The sequence below is a fragment of the Suillus subaureus genome, assembly GCF_016647635.1.
Source record: "Suillus subaureus strain MN1 chromosome Unknown BJ212scaffold_36, whole genome shotgun sequence".
NCBI classification, from domain to species: Eukaryota; Fungi; Basidiomycota; class Agaricomycetes; order Boletales; family Suillaceae; genus Suillus; species Suillus subaureus.
The window spans coordinates 77,951-94,729 of NW_024538592.1; the positions used below are offsets into that span (position 1 = coordinate 77,951).

The 16,779-nt window shown below is 41.7% G+C and overlaps 6 protein-coding genes across 6 annotated transcripts; 5 read left to right on the top strand and 1 right to left on the bottom strand.

Annotated features, from left to right (window-relative positions):
* Window positions 1–493: 493 nt before the first annotated feature.
* Window positions 494–982, top strand: BJ212DRAFT_1484734 (uncharacterized protein; the record flags this gene model as incomplete). Its single annotated transcript, XM_041340855.1, has 3 exons — window positions 494–570; window positions 634–830; window positions 873–982. The coding sequence occupies 3 exons, from the start codon at window positions 494–496 to the stop codon at window positions 980–982; spliced, it is 384 nt and encodes a 127-aa protein (XP_041188868.1).
* An 87-nt stretch (window positions 983–1,069) lies between these two features.
* Window positions 1,070–2,574, top strand: BJ212DRAFT_1302780 (uncharacterized protein; the record flags this gene model as incomplete). The annotated part of the gene is made up of 4 exons (XM_041333315.1): window positions 1,070–1,126; window positions 1,241–1,678; window positions 1,727–1,911; window positions 2,103–2,574. 4 exons carry the CDS (start codon window positions 1,070–1,072, stop codon window positions 2,572–2,574), a joined length of 1,152 nt encoding a protein of 383 aa, XP_041188869.1.
* Window positions 2,575–6,373: 3,799 nt separating this feature from the next.
* On the top strand, window positions 6,374–6,770 carry BJ212DRAFT_1484735 (uncharacterized protein; the record flags this gene model as incomplete). The annotated part of the gene is made up of 2 exons (XM_041340856.1): window positions 6,374–6,515; window positions 6,556–6,770. The coding sequence occupies 2 exons, from the start codon at window positions 6,374–6,376 to the stop codon at window positions 6,768–6,770; spliced, it is 357 nt and encodes a 118-aa protein (XP_041188870.1).
* A 304-nt stretch (window positions 6,771–7,074) lies between these two features.
* BJ212DRAFT_1280120 (uncharacterized protein) lies at window positions 7,075–7,701 on the bottom strand (the record flags this gene model as incomplete). Its single annotated transcript, XM_041331540.1, has 1 exon — window positions 7,075–7,701. A coding segment is annotated over one exon (627 nt), but the record flags the coding sequence as incomplete, so codon positions are not given.
* Window positions 7,702–13,608: 5,907 nt separating this feature from the next.
* BJ212DRAFT_1484736 (uncharacterized protein) lies at window positions 13,609–14,559 on the top strand (the record flags this gene model as incomplete). The annotated part of the gene is made up of 1 exon (XM_041340857.1): window positions 13,609–14,559. One exon carries the CDS (start codon window positions 13,609–13,611, stop codon window positions 14,557–14,559), a length of 951 nt encoding a protein of 316 aa, XP_041188872.1.
* Window positions 14,560–14,964: 405 nt separating this feature from the next.
* BJ212DRAFT_1302782 (uncharacterized protein) lies at window positions 14,965–16,721 on the top strand (the record flags this gene model as incomplete). The annotated part of the gene is made up of 8 exons (XM_041333316.1): window positions 14,965–15,307; window positions 15,495–15,586; window positions 15,646–15,671; window positions 15,850–15,950; window positions 16,002–16,107; window positions 16,164–16,197; window positions 16,263–16,403; window positions 16,461–16,721. The coding sequence occupies 8 exons, from the start codon at window positions 14,965–14,967 to the stop codon at window positions 16,719–16,721; spliced, it is 1,104 nt and encodes a 367-aa protein (XP_041188873.1).
* Between the last annotated feature and the right edge of the window lie 58 nt (window positions 16,722–16,779).

Sequence of the window (16,779 nt, forward strand, 5' to 3'; positions counted from 1 at the left end):
CTCATACAAGGATCAATAAGCAAGACGGAACAAGAGGTAACTGAAAGCTGGAAGGCAGAGAATGCCTAAATGGGGATAGGCGCAGGATATTGGACAGAGGGTGGGAATAGGTCCGGAGTTAATATCCGGAGGTCTGGAGATCTGGGGATCCAGAAGACAAGGTGGATACAGGACCAGGATATGAGAAGGTGGATAGAGTCTGGAATCCGAGATGAGGTGAAGTCCAGATGTCTTGCTGGATGGAGTGTGCATAGGGTGGATGGGACAGGGGGTTATGGTTCAGGCTAGCAGTGGAGATCCGATGGTCTTGAGCTCAGGGGTAAATCCAGAGTGTAGTTGATCCTGCTGAGGTGTGGAGCACACAGTGGAAGGGGATCTAGGAATGAGTTGGATATGAAGTGTGGTCTGGACGTAGGCTCGGAAGGCGTGGGAATATGATGGAATGTGGGTCCAGATTGTGGGATATGACAGGCTTAGGGCCCACAATTTTACCATGAACAAGGTTGTTCCTGATGATGTCCAAATCCTCTTTCTCCAAGTAGGGACATGTTCTGCCATGGCATTCCAAGAGTAGGTTTACACTGTGTCTATTGCTACTGTTGTGGGCATCTGACTCATTAATTTAACTTGCAGATTCCTTGTGACTCCTGTTGGACAATCATTCAAGAAAATATTTGTTGATGAATGCCATGATATGATCATGTGCCATCCAAAGAGGAAAAGGCCCTGGGAGCTACTGGCAAAACAATTTTCTCAAATGCAGTACCAAATCATTCTCCTCTCTGCAACATTCTCCCCAGCCATCACTGCTGCCTATCTTCCTCCCTTTGGTATTTTACCTTCCAAGTTATGTGAAGTTCATTCTTGCACAGACCAGCAAGAGATTGGATTTCATATCCTGCAAGTCCTGCCAATGCATGTCAAAGGAGCTTTGCAGCACTTTGTCACTGAACTCCAGTTGAAGATGGATAATTCTGATTGAATGCTGGTATTTTTTGCATCAAATAAAGAGGCAGATGACTTTGGTGATGCTATGAGCTGTGCAGTCTTTCATAGTGAACTTCCCACCATGGGAGAAAACTCAAAAGCTGACAATCTGGACAAGTGGGACAGTGGAAAGACAAAGGTAATGGCTTGCACCACTGCCTTTGCCCAGGGGATAGATTGAAGCACAGTTCAATTTGTTGTCATCAATGGAGTCGAATATGGACTTCCAGTGATTGATCAAATGGCAGGACAGGTGGGATGGGATGGTGAGGAAGCCCATGCCTTTTATCTCACTTCAAAAACAGATTTCGGTGCATTCCCAAGCAACTCCGATTTTGATTCCCTTTATGCACCACAAAGTGTGGTCTTTGGCACTACCTGCTGCAGGTACACCTCCATCTCCTGCATGGATGGACAAAGCTTTGCATATCATTGCAAGGACAAACCACATGTGATGCAGTGTGTCATCTGTGGTCCTACAACCCATATCCATCATTTTGCCTTGGATGCCATCAAGGAACCTCAGAGAAAACTTGCTACTGGGTGCATTCTAGTCCCAAATTCTTCATCTCCACCAGAGAGTCAGGGCCAAGCACATACCATGTCCACCCTCTCCCAGAATGGTCAGGCACTATTTTCTGTTGGCTCAAGGAACAATCAAACAGGAAACAGCCAAGAAGCAAAGTTCAAGGTGCTACTGCTTTCCATTGGTATTGAGTTATACTGATGTCATTATAAGTTGGTTCAATCAAGGGTATCCAGGCTCATGTCTACCCCTTCTCAAATTCTTATCCCTAGCTCCTCACCAACCACACCCAGTCTCTCCAACATCAGAGATGTTCCATTCTCCAATCGATCACAGAGGAATCCACCTTTCACGGAAATGCAGCACACAATTCAGCCATCTAGATTCACTGTGATTAGGTGCTTCATTGTAATTTTGTGAATATTTCTGACATGTCCCAAGTTGTCTCAGCCAATGACGCCAAATACGCACAGGCCATCAATCGCCCCTCTGTCATCAGTGCCTGCACCTGTGCTGTCATGGATGGCTAGGGGTTCCAGGGTGGAGGAGGCACTTAAGATTTGCTTGAAAAAACTTTGCTCCTGGATAGGTTCATGGGAAGGTTGAAGGGATGCTGCCCATTCCATTTTGCCTCTGGTAATGGTTTCTGGCAGGAACATTCCAACTGCGAATTTTGCCATCTTGCAGATGGAGATTACCTGGGATTCAAACACCTGTTTAAATTCCAGAATTACTCCAACTGTTTCCACTGTGGATTACCACAAAGCAACAACCATAATGCTGAGGAGCCTGCCTGCCATAGTGGATTTAAATACCACAGAGGTCAGAAATGTGAATTTGCCAGCTTCATCTTCAAAGTTGTATATGCACTTTGGACATCTGAGAATGCTACCTTATTGGCTCCAACACTGGGACTACCAAAAGGTTGGGATAGCCAAGAGGAATTCAACCATTGGGTGATACAGGAGGACAAGGAGAATGGGCGGTACATCAACTTGCTGGAGATTTTTATTGCATTTTGCACAGAGTTGGAGGAGAGTGACCTGAATTATTTCATGTAGGGCAAAGTTATACATACATCATATCCCTGACCGTCTTGTGCTTCCAGTTTGAACATCTAATACCAATCAGATGTTCAGTGTTGGGTTAATATCATAAATTAGTGTTGGCAAGTGTGATACAGGAACCTTTACACCACACAGGCCAGAAAAACTGTTGTTTCAGTTGATGTTTTTCATGTCCAGACTTTCTGCATTTCTCACAGTCTACAATATCAGTACATGCAATGAGAGGGCACATGCACTGTACCAGTGTACCAGCTTTGTCAATGTGTATAACAATTTTGTTTAACCAATATTTGGGCCAGTCTTGTAGCTTGACACCTGCAAGCTTGACCTAGTATCATGCACACATCACTTATCAAACTTGAGCCACAGATGTCATTGGAAATTAGTTGAGAAAGTGAGTATGTGCATCAGTGTGGCCTGTTTTATTCATTCAAACTTTCAAGTCCTGCAGCTTTTCAAATGACTTCAAGGACTCTGGTGTGTTACTTGTAACGTTAACCTCTTGCAGAACCAACCCTCTTACAACTTTGGTTGAATTAAATGCTTGTGGCATAGACAGCTTTGGCTTTACATAAACAAGGTACTGAATTGTTGGGTATTGGTAGGCTTGTGACCAGCCTAACTTACTAATACATACCACAGATACTTGAGCTGGTTGATCTCGGATGGCAGGCGAAGTGAGGAGTTTGAAATTTAGCAGGTGCCAGTCATGCTGCATTGGGTAGTCATTGCATTTGGACAGTGTTGACCATACAAAGTTCCTTCATTTGCATGGTACCAAGATTGTATGCCTCTCTTGTTCACAGAAGATTGAGCATCAGTACTACATTTTCATTAGGTCAATCAAGTGATACCATTTTATGCATTGTGACCACCCATTTTGATGGCTGAGAGATTTGCATCAAGCTCACACACACCATGCACACCCATGCACATCCTCACAGCACCCACTGGCACAGCGCAGCAGCATAAAAGTTGCTCCCATTCCTGGCATTGGGATTTCGGATCTTTCATGTGGGCTAGAGGCATGGTGTACTGCCATGAAGCAGTAAGAAGACCATGTGGCATCTATTGGAGGCAAGGCCCTCAAGGATTGGCTGGAGGAATGGTATACTGGTACCATTTGCACAATCATGGGCATGAAGCAAAACATCTGCAAGGTGATCACTATGGAGTTCAACTGGTGCATCAATTTTCATGCCACTGACATAGCCTCAAGATTAGTGTTTGATCAGACATGATTTGATCACGTCACTCCTTTGACAGGCTGCATGGAGTGTTCCTGGAGGAGTACCCTGAAGCAAACTGTGGTGCCAAGCCGCTTTTTGACACAATCCAGCACTGTCTTCTTACTCGAGGTGTCTTATATAAAAGTGGTCAAAAGGCAATGACACCACAATTACACTTTTGATAAGACTGAATGCTGCCAACAGCCTCAAGTTCATGGTCTATGACTTTTCTTCTTTTGTGGTAGATAACTCGGCGTTCGTGGGAGGTTACCTGCTATACAACCCAGTGGTTTTATTCTACCTGGTTGTAAATAGGGGTTCTACAATACAAGCCTAGCTTTATCTGGCAAGACAGATAATGTAGAGTATGTAGATAAAACTTTATCTAGTCTTGTGTTTGACTAGACAAATAGAATAGATTCTGTAGGTAAGTCTCTCTAGTCCTATGTTTGACAAGATAGAGAATAGAGTTTGTGGGTGAGTCTCTCTAGTCCTATACTTGACTAGACAGAAAATAAAGAATAGGTGCATACTATGCACAAAACTAGGTAGCAAATAATGCTAATGATATTCCCCTGCCTTGATATACTAAAGGACTTATAAAAGGGAACTTGGTAGAAGCTGATTGGATTTCCCTGCCTAAATGCAAAGGGTTTAATCCAAGGAAGATAATATGATACAAGAGCAGATGATCCAACAAAGGAATCTGCAGGCACAGATAATATGGCTTGACTTGGTACTTCTAGTCCTCTGAAACTATATGTCAGATGCACACTAGACAGCACAAGTACAGTCAAGAAAAGAATAAATGATCTCAGAGCAAGTAAACCAAATGTACTTGGTCTGCACTTCCTGGCTAACACAAAGAGTGTCAATGTCAGAGAAAGTGGAAGAATTGGAGTGTTCTTTTTAAATGATAAAAGAAGTTCTTATTTTTATGGGTGGAGAAGTGCTCTCCTTAAATACATGAGATGGGAGAAACTGTATAGTACCAAGAAATAAGGTTGGAAAGAGAAATGACATCAGAGTTGCATCATAAATGACCTCATTGTGGAGCAAAGTGGAGCAAAAGTGGAGCCAAGTGGAGCAGAACATTCTAGCATCCAATGACATCACTATGACATCATAGATGGCTTCATAGTATCCAACAGAATATTCCAGAAATTTCTGTGGAGCTATATGACATCATCATGACATCATACCCTGCAGGTACATTTTGTGGAGTCTCTGGGAGGTCAAAGAATCAAGTAGGTAAAGAAATGAAAGAAAAATATGAAGACAATAAAGTAGAATAAATCATAAGACAGAACAAATCAAAACACTGGCTTTTTAGATAGGCTTTTGGTAGGCTTTTATCTTTTCTCCTTAGTTATTTCTAGTCAAAGTAAATAAGCCAAATGATAGGCAATAACCTAAGCTTTTGTATGACTATCAACTTTGACCAGGTCAATATATGATTTCTTCAACACACCATATTTTTGCATGATTGGAGCATGCAAAGTGAAATATTGCACTTGAGTCTGTACTCAAAGTACATTTTGTGTAGTCTGAGGACTAAGCTAACAGACTATGGAAATGTGGGATGATATGTCATATACATGTTCTGCATGATTCCCAGATCATGCAGGACAGCACCAATGCAAGGGATGCAGGGAAATCACTGGGCAAGCAAGTAAGAACCGCTGGCCAATGGTGCAAGGATCCACCTCATGCTGAAAATCCTTAAAAATTGAAACACACTAATGTTCTCAAGTCTTTCTCCTATGCAGCACCCTCATCCATCATCCTGACCCATTCACATTTGTAGCACACATAATCGACAGAGACTTGCAGAGCTTCCTCTGCTGTCTGTTTCTCATCCATCTAGCTTTCCTCCATCGTGTAGATTTGTTGATGCATTCACACCAGTCCAGTTGATTCAAAATTTGATGTTTATTGGTCTGTTCATTCCTAGCCCTTCACAGCGATGCTGTCATTGTCATCGAGACTTCAAACTGGGGAAGCAAATGAAAACTCCAACCAATGAGAGACGGGAATCTGGCAGAACCAGAAGTCACATGAACAGATCATGTGATGGTAAAACATTGGATGCAATTTTGATATACAAATTTTATGCCAGGTACATAAAGCTGTGTAAAACATTATCATTTTCATGTTAGTTACCTGATGCTTGTTAACCAGTAAGGGTTTGTAACATTTCTGCACCCACTAGTTCATCAAGAATTGGATGGTAACCAATGTTGTCCTCTTCATTGTTAGCCAGTAAGAGTTTGTAACATCATGGAGTGGGTTTTGTACTGTTGTCACCCTCTTTGTGTTCCTTGTTTTCCAGATCTTTGGTCTGTTTTCTCAGATGCCACAGGAGCATATATTAAAGCAAGTCTCAGAGCATTCTGTACTGGCCCAATATCCAACTGAATCTTGACCTGATTGTTCCAACCTTGACACATGTGACAAAGTGTCATCTTCAAGTCTCTGACACCACACTAACTACAAAACCTTTATTAGGTCTTTCACTGAAGGATCACTCTACATCGCTGGGTTTGCGCAGGTTGGTGAACCACATGCTGCACTCCTCCTCTCTACCAACTCCATCAAAGGGCACATCGCCCATATCCATGCCAAAAGTGGGACTTGGGCCTATGAGTTTAACTGCAGAACCTTTCTGGGTCATTGACCTTGTCAACCCTCCTGAAGATACACAATGTATCTGCAGGCACCATCACTCCAGAGCAACTTGACGCAGTTGCAAGTAAGGTTGTAGTGAACTCTAATGCTCCTGTAGGAGAATGTTTGAAGTGGGTGAAAGGAGCTGTAGAAGCACTACATTTGGAGGGCCTTGTGAACATTGGGTCTGGGGATAATTTTCTTGAAGAGTTTTTGACCTTTGTGGGAGGGAGTCACACTTATGTGACAAGCAGCAGGTTCCCAAATGTCATGGAGTCCCAGCACTACACTTGAAAGGTGACTAGCAGAGATGTTCCTGTATGTATTATCAAGCACTGATGTGCAATCTCTGCAGTAATATTTGCATGCCCTGCATTGCACCAATGCATGTTCTCCAATGTATTCACAAGTACATTGTACCACTGGTACAACACTGGTATATGTGTAATATGTATATTGAACTATTTTGGAAATGCCTGTGGGTATTCATGATAAATCCCAATCTCCAATCTACAGATAGGTTGAGGATAGTCAGTGTAAGTGCTGGTGCCTACTATCAAAAGAGTTGCCTCTAAATAATTGTAATTCCCAAATGACTTCACCACTGCCAATCAGTTTCCAATTCCTCAATGCAGTCAGGGAAAACCATCCACATAATTTGCAACCACTCTGTATCAGGTTCCCACTGCATCCACATTGCCTTCAATGCATCCCAGTAATTTGGCATCCACCCAGTGTACTCCCAATCAATGATGCAAATCCTCTCTCTGCCTGATTGCCAATGATTGAGGCCACCCAGAAAAATCATATTCCTTGGAAGAAGATCCCCATGGCTGAATACAATAGAAACTCCATCACACTTGATGACAGGCTGTATGAGGGGTTGCAATGTGTTACAATTCCTTGGCAAATCCAGTCCAACCCAGACCTCCACAGCAAAGGCTTGAGATGATAGAAATGTTTGGAGATTCTCCCCAGCCACCCAAGGAATGCATGGATCCTCAATGGGACCGCCTGAAGCATCACAGATGGTACAAGGCTCGTAAGTCCATGTCTGATGTCTCATTGAACCTAGTTGGTGGTGCAGATCATGCACTAACCTTTCCTTATCTGATGCAGTCAGATCATCCCATACATCACAGATGCAATCACCTTCCACCCAAGTAGTGACAAGATAGCCTCTGTCCTGACAGGATGTGCTGTTGATGTAATGAGGTATTGTTAAGAACCATGTTTCTTAAGGGGGAGAGACTGACTCAGAGGGGCTTGGCCTCAGCTCATACGCTGTGCCCCTTACCTGAGTATGTGCCCTTCATTTCGTATGAGGTCCGATGATGGTCTGAGGAAGTCCGGAGGACTTCCAGAGGCTGGCTACTTTGCTGGAGAGCGCTAGAGGACTTCCGGAGGAGCGCGGGAAACATCCAGAGGAGTGCGGGAGAGTTCCAGAGAAACGCAGGAAGTGCTCAGGAGAGTTCCCACTGCAAGGTAATACTTCTACAGGAAACAGGATGGAGGGATAGGAGGTCTGAAGGTCCAGAGGACTGGAGGACAGGAGGACAGGAGGGCAGGAGGGCAGGAGGACAGGAGGACAGGATGTCCGAGGGTTAGGAGGATGGAACGTCTGAAGGTACGGAGGGCAGAATGTCTGAAGGTATGGAGGGCAGAATGTCTGAAGGAACAGGATGCCTGGAGGTACAAGGGACAGGAGGTCCGGAGGTCCAGAAGGAATAGGGGCTACATCGGACAGAGTCCAATGTAGAAACAAACAGAGGTAGACTACCCTAAGGTAGAGTCGGAGAGACAGGGATTGGACCTAAGTCCGGAAAGAGGGAAAGTGCCAGAAAGGTGGAGCTCCGGCCTAGGGAATCAATCCCTAGGCCTGATGGGTAGGACAGACTTAGGTGGACCAAAGTCCGAGAGAGGATTGGGCAAGTCTAAGTTGATATTCAAACTGAGGAACTACAGGAGTATCTACAGGGGTTATATACTGAACAATATCTGAGGGGATCAGTCAGCAAAGGAGCAAAGCTATGTATGAGCATGTGGAAACACATTAGTAAGTAGGATGGAACATAAGTAAATGAACTCGGAGATGAAGACTCATACAAGGATCAATAAGCAAGACGGAACAAGAGGTAACTGAAAGCTGGAAGGCAGAGAATGCCTAAATGGGGATAGGCGCAGGATATTGGACAGAGGGTGGGAATAGGTCCGGAGATCTGGGGATCCAGAAGACAAGGTGGATACAGGACCAGGATATGAGAAGGTGGATAGAGTCTGGAATCCGAGATGAGGTGAAGTCCAGATGTCTTGCTGGATGGAGTGTGCATAGGGTGGATGGGACAGGGGGTTATGGTTTAGGCTAGCAGTGGAAATCTGATGGTCTGGAGCTCAGGGGTAAATCCGGAGTGTAGTTGATCCTGCTGAGGTGTGGAGCACACAGCAGAAGGGGATCTGGGAATGAGTTGGATATGAAGTGTGGTCCAGACATAGGCTTGGAATGTGTGGGAATATGATGGAATGTGGGTCCGGATTGTGGGATATGACACATCATTGTGGAACAATGTTCAGTTTTCATGGGCCTTCCAGCTCTTATATGAGACAGTGGTATTCTATTCATGGGATGTGTGGGTGACCAGGTTGCCAACTTGAATTCTTTAGGAGTATGCTGGCTCTCTAGCAAAGACCATCACACAAGTGGGTTCAATGATGGAACAATCTCATAGATCATGAAAAGCAGTCTCAACCTGGGTGCAATGTTGTACCATGGGGTGCCTCCATTTATGGTGATCTCTATAGTCCAATCCTCCCTTGCAGCGAATGAGGCAGCACTGTCATGAGTGGTATGTCTATACACTATATGGCTATATATTATATATAACTCAACATATTTTCTTCTTATTGTTAATGTCCCATGGGGTGCAATACATCTCTGGGATTCCATTGCACCTATTTTTAAGGAATTTGGTGGTCAGGAACATGAGTTATGATCATTGTACTCTTTCCAAAGTCATCCTACTTAATACCCATATTTAGTCAGCACAACTCTATCCAAACACACTGGTATCTCATATTCATACCTCTATATATACTATACTGACATAAATACATCATTTGGAACTCATTTCCAAGATTTTCATTTTATGCCTACTGATAGAGGAGGGCCACAAGGGCTACATTATCACAAAAAATTCCTGGGCCTTCAAAACTTAATCCATCATCTTCTATGACCTTTAAAATGGTAGGGACAAGCTTTGGTGGATCATTGGTGATGGTATGAACCTCTGGTCCTAAGTCAATATCTGACTGCCATATGCACATAGTCTATCACCCTGTAAAAAATTCCTGATGCTCTGAAACTTGTTTAATCATATTCTGTGACCCTGCAAATGGTGGAAAGCAGCTCATATGAATGGCTAGTGATGTCTGGTACTAGCTCAGCCCACCAAGAGCCCAGCTACTAGGTGCACTAGATCTAGCTTCTTGTAAAAAATTCTGTGTGGTTCAAAACTTGGTCAATCATCTTCTGTGACCTTCAAAATGATGGGAAGAAGTTTATTTGGATGTTTGCTAATGTGTAGGACCTCTGACCACACACCAGTCACTGACTACCACATGCATTTAGTCCAACACCTTGTAAAAAGTTGCTGAGGCTTCAAGACTTGGTCAATCTTCTTCTGTGACCTTAAAAATAGTAAAAAGAAGTTTATTTCAATGTTTTGAGATGTTTGGAACCTTTGTATTCAAGTCAACCCCTGTCTGCCATATGTGTCTAGTCTAACTCTTCACAAAAAATTGCTGGAGCTTCAAGACTTGGTTAATCATCTTCTGTGACCTTTAAAATGGGAAGAACAAGTTTAGTTAGATGTTTGCTGATATATGGAACATTTGATCATAGGCCAGTTGCTGACTACCATGTGTATGTAGTCTAACTCTTTATAAAAAATTGCTGAGGCTTCAGGACTTGGCTAATATTCTTCTGTGACCTTTAAAATGGGGGGAAGAAGTTTAGTTGCATGTTTGATGATATGTAGAACTTTTGTATCCAAGTCAACCTCTGACTACCATATATATCTAGTCTAACTCTTCACAAAAAATTCCTGGAGCTTCAAGACTTGGTCAATCATCTTCTGTGACCTTCAAAATGGTAGGAACAAGTTTAGTTAGATGATCAATCATGTCTAGGATCTTTGAGTTGAAGTCAACTCTTGACTGTCATACACATCTAGGCTATCTCTTCACAAAAAATTGCTGAAGCTTCAAAACTTGGTTAATCTTCTTCTGTGACCTTTAAAATGGTAGGGAGAAAGTTACTTAGATGTTTAACCTCTGACCATCATACACATCTAGACTATCATCTCCTAAAAAATTCCTAGTGGTTCAAAACTTGACCCATCATCTTCTGTGACCTTAATAATGATGGGAAGAAGTATACTTAGATGTTGATTGATGTCTGGGATCCATGGTTTCATATCACCCTTGACTACCACATGCATCTAGGCTATCACTATATAAAAAATTCCTAGTGCTTCAAAAAATTGCCCATCATCTTCTGTAGTCTCAAAAATGGTAGGGAGAAGTTTACCTTATGTTGATTGATGTCTGGGATCCATGATTTCAGAGCACCCCTAACTACCACATGCATCTAGGCTATCACTTCATAAAAAATTCCTGGTGCTTCAAAACTTGTTCCATCATTGTCTCTAGCCTAAAAAATGGTGGGAAGAAGTTTACTTACATGTTTATTGATATCTGAGATCCATGATGTTAGATCACCTCCAGACTACCACATGTATCTAGGCTATCACCACATAAAAAATTCCTGGTGCTTCAAAACTTGGCTCATCATCTGCCGTAGCCTCAAAAATGGTGGGGAGAAGTGTACTTACATGTTGACTGATGTCTGGGATCCATGGTTTCAGATTACCCCTTACTACTACATGTATCTAGGCTATCACCACATAAAAAATTCCTGGTACTTCAAAACTTAGTCCATCATTTTCTCTAGCCTAAAAAATAGTAGGGAGAAGTTTATTGAGATGTTTAGGCCTGTCTAAGATGCCCAGCTTCAGATTAACCCCTGATCATCATATGCATCCAGACTATCATCTCATAAAAAATTCCTAGTGCTTCAAAACATGGCCTATCATCTTCTGTAGCCTTACAAATGGTATGTAGAAGTTTACTTAGATGTTTGGGACTGTCTGAGATCCATGGTTTCAGATCTCCCCCTGACTACCATATGCATCTAGGCTATCACCTCATAAAAAATTCTTGGTGCTTCAAAACTTGGTCTATCACCTTCTGTGACCTTAATAATGATGGGGAGAAGTTTACTTACATGTTGATTGATGTTTGAGATTAATAGTTTCAGATCACACTTGGACTACTGGATGCATCTAGTTTATCACCTCATAAAAAATTCCTAGTGCTTTACAACTTGGTCCACCATCTTCTATGACCTTTCCAATGGTAGGAAGAAGTTTGGTAGGATATTTATGAAGTCTGGCATCTTCTGGTTTAAGACTACCCTCTGACCATTAGATGCATCCAGGCCATCACTTCATAAAAAATTCCTAGTGCTTCAAAAATTGGTCAATTATCTTCTGTGACCTTAAAAATAATGGAAAGAAGTTTGCTTAGATGTTTGGAAATGTCTAGGATCCCTGGTTTTAGATCAACCACAGACTACTATATGGACTTAGTCTATTATCTGATCAAAATTACTTGTGCTTCAAAACTTGACTCATCATTTTCTGTAGTCTTTGAAATGGTAGGAAGAAGTTTGCTTACATGTTTAAGGCAGTCCAGGATCTCTAGTTTCAAATCAATCTCTGAATATATCCATGTAGGCTATCACCTTACAAAAAATTCCTGGTGCTTTAAAACTTGGCCCATTATCTTCTTTAGCCTTTAAAATAATAGGGAGAAGTTTACTTGGATGTTTGATGCTGTCTGGGATCTATAGTCATAGACCATGCTCTAAATACCAGAGGGACCTAGCCTAACATCTCATTAAAAAATCTTAGTCCTTCGAAACATGGTCAATCATTTTTGTGGCTTTCAAAATAGTAGGAAGAAGCTTACATCATTTGTTAGTGATGTTTAGAGCCACTAAGAGCTGATATATCAGATGCATTAGATCTAGCACCTCAAAACTTGGTTCACTATCTTCTGTGACTTTAAAGATAGTGAAGAAATGCTTAGGTCTATTATATTTTGTAAACCTGTGATATTAAAGTGCAGGTGTGTATTGATCTCTGTGCCAAGAAATTGACTTTATCTACTGATAAAGTGAAAATGGTGAAATGATGTCATGTGCATTTTTAAATCCATGTGTCCATATGAGTGCTTGTCTATCTTAAACACAGACTTTTATAACCCTTGCCTTGACAAAAGGTTAAAGATGCATTGTATCTTTAACATGCAAGATGTCCTTTTTCTCATCTTCCAGATGGTCTATGCTCTTACCAATGAAGCTTCTGGAAGGCTTTGTGCTTTTGCTGCACTGGCTACAATATCTTAAACTATTTCTGAGACTGTCCTCTAGCTTCTGTGAAAGAAATTATCTTCTGTGGAACCTCTTATATATCTCCTTCCAAAGCATCTTATTCAGGAACTCAGACATTCAAATGGAGCACTGGAGTTGGTTAGTTATTCAATATATTTTGTGATGCTTTCACATGTTCATGACTCATGCTTATCATAGAGATTTCATAAAACTCCAAAGCAGTCTGATCTGGCAAAGTTTCATTTGTATACACAGAGAGTCAAGGCCATCTGTGCTGACAGAAAGGCATTATCATCTCAATACAAGCATGTTTTTCAAACTCTTTTGACCTTGCATAGCCAGGTCAGATCTGCAGGCTCCCTTCTGCTACATCTTTATTGTGTGGAGTTGAGAGACAAGAAAAACTGTTTAATCCAATGCCTAGACAAACTCCTGCTCACAGGACTGCAAACTCTAATACTGCCACCTCATATGCTCAGATTTCCAGATGTGCAAAACTTGCTGCCTCATCTGCAAACCTTGGTCTATATCTCCGACTCTTTTCATACAGCTATCATTTTGAACTCCCTTTCCAGTTGTTCCTCTATGTACCATCTCACCTTGTCTTATATCCAACCCACTATGATGACATCCTTGGCATCTCTTCACCAGCTCACCAGTCTGACTCTTGTCATCATTCCTGGATCATCAATCATAAAGAAGACCTGCTCTATTCCTGATCACCACATCAGGACTGAGGTTCTCAACATCCATGTAGAATCTGATCCAAGACCTTCAAATGACATAGATTCTATATCTACCAACACTGGTTTTCCAGCTCTCATATCCCTCTTGTCCAATCATCACATCACATGTCAAGGTCTCAGCATCACTATCTACCAAGAATATTGCTCAGCAGATGTTATTCTGGATTTCTTCAATACCCTCACATCACTTGCATCAATTGATGATGATGATGATGGATTCCTAGCTTGGGAGGATCTGGCAGGTTTCAGATTAAAGATGCCATGGAATGAGGATTTTTTTGTGCCAGATGAAGACAGTCTTCAGATTCCAAGAAATGAATTAATTACTTTGTACAGACTGGTCTATCTGACTGCTCTGGAGCTGGAGGACCTAGGAACCTACAGGATTGATGATGATGCCTTGCTGAATCTGGCTCTCAGGTTGCCTTATCTTCAAAGGCTTTTGTTAGGCACCAAACCATTTTGGGAGAAACTTCCAAGAGCCACTCTATGGGACATATCTCTTGTTCTACACCACTGCCCTCACATGGAAACACTCAGTCTTCTCTTTTGCTACACCTTAGGAAACCACAAGATAGAATCTGCAGACACCAACAACTTGATCACCACATTACATGTTGGATTTTCACCTCCTCACAGTCCTTTTACTGTGGCAGCATTTTTTGCTTATTCACTGCCTAACCTTGACATAATTGTGGTGGAGCCTAGAGAATCTCATAGGAAACATGGGTCCAGCAGGACTGATCTTACTCTTCCTAACCAGGATACCAGGATTCAGAAATGGAGCAGGATTTTGGAGTTGACCAAGGAGTTTGCAGATGTTTGATTAGATTCATTCTGTTCACTAGCTATATTTTTCTGTATATAATATGATGAAAACCAACCAGTAGTCATTTTTCTGCAAATTTTATCAAGTCTTTGAAGTTATTGCAGATCATAATTTGACTGCTCCATCTTACTTCATCATCAACTATCTATCTGAATTGGGTAAAATTTAGTCATCCTGTGGATCTGGCAATTTCTTCAGCTTGTCCTGTCAACTCTTCCATTACATCCCTACCATAACTCCATGGCTATCAATCACTACTTCCATCTTTAGCACTTTGACAAGTGGTGGCATGATTCAAGTCCTGCTCATTTAAACTTGTCTGCTATTCCAAGTTGTCATCTTGGAAAATTTATACCAGACACCAGAGCTTATGAGCTGCTTCACAACCATGAACTTATTGTCATGATTCCTGCTTATTACAGGAATGACATAAGGTTTCTCAACCACATCATCATTTGTCTGCAAGAACTGCTGCAGCATCTGGGGCCTTCATATCATTGGGACATTGTACAGCTCAAGTATGAGGCCTTTGGAAGGGAACTCTTGGTGCTGAGCAAAATAAGACAGGAGTTCATTCAGGAGGTTGCCAATGGATATGTGTTTGACCAGCCTGAGATCCACAACACACAGTGGATGTCACCTATCATGGACTTCTTTCTGGCTTACATGTATTACTGTAGATCTGTAAATCCTTATCATAAATCTCATATGATGAGTGAGGCCCTGGATGATCCTCAGACATATAGTAAGTCTGCAAATGAATTTTGATGGATTGAAGAATAGACTGATCTAAACCATGAAAGATTGGCATAGATGGGTAGATAAATAAGAGATTCCTGGATTGTGGGGAAGACTGCCAGAGCATCCTGCAGAATACCACACTGCCATGTTTGAAGCCACCAGAGCTAAAATTGCACTTGAGCCTAACATAGAGTCTTCTGGGGAATGCTCTAAAATGTGGTGTAAAGGCACCATCCATATGATGGTTCAAATCAGACAGGAAATCAAAGACAGAAGTGCTGCAGTAAGTGCATTTTGTTTTCTTCATAGATGTTGTGACCACTTGGCTTATCCTTTTCTTAGAGCAAGTCTGAACAAGAGATGCCAAAGTGAGCCTTCATAAAAATCATTATTCTGATCAAAAAAGCTGTCCTTCTAATTCTGATCATTTAGATCATCTGTGGATGTTGTTGGGAATAATATAGATGATAAAGCTGTGAAAAAGGGAAGAGGCTGTTCAAAAGGAGTGCTTAACAGCACTGTCATTGAACTTTAATCACTGCCTAGATCTCCTATAAAACTCCACAGTCAAAATTCATCTGGACCATCATCCTTGCCTCTACATGATGATGCAATTCCAACAAGACCCATGCCTGAAGTTATTGAAGGTCAGTTTATACTTTCTAATATAATTGTCATTGTGACTAATCTGACCCAAGGAGAAACAAAAGATGGTATTCAAGTCCCAAAATTGCAGACTGTCCCATTAGACACATCTTCAGCATTCAAAGGAGTCAACAAGAAAGTTGCAGCTTTAGACCATAGGTTAGAGGTTGTAATCAATCTGCATGTCATGGTTCTAAAACAATCTGGACATGCAGAAACTTGAAGTTGGATCAATCATCATTAAATCAGGTGCTTACTTTTGTTTTCAGCTTGTTGATCATATTGACTGATCATTTGTGCAACAATCTTGACAGACAAGTTTAAGGGAGTTAGGGAACTCTCCAAATAAAAATATCCAGATACTAGCAGAAAATGATGTACCTGCTCTGGATCTGTCCACCCTGTTTTTCAAAAAGTTGCATCCCAACTCTAACAAATCTTTGTTGAGATTGGCAGTAAGTGACTTTCTTCAAGTTCAAGAATTTATACTCAATCTTATTGGGGAAATACAGCCTGCTAAAAGGCTATCTGCTGTTTTGAACCAGAAATCACCCAACCAAGAGCAGATGCAATCAGATATTGCAGAGAGCTGTCCTGCAATGAAATCACAATCTGATCAGCATGCACCAAGCCAGTCTTCCAACACCTTTGCATCTTCTGATGATCCACCATCTTTTTCTGATTACACAGAGCCATGGGATTATTCTTTAAATATCCACATGGTTTCAAATGAAGAGTCAGAGTCTTCATTATACCAGGAAGTTGCAGACTAAGCCATGGACACCAACACTTCATTTGAAAATACCTTGCTGTCCAAGCCCACCTTCTCTT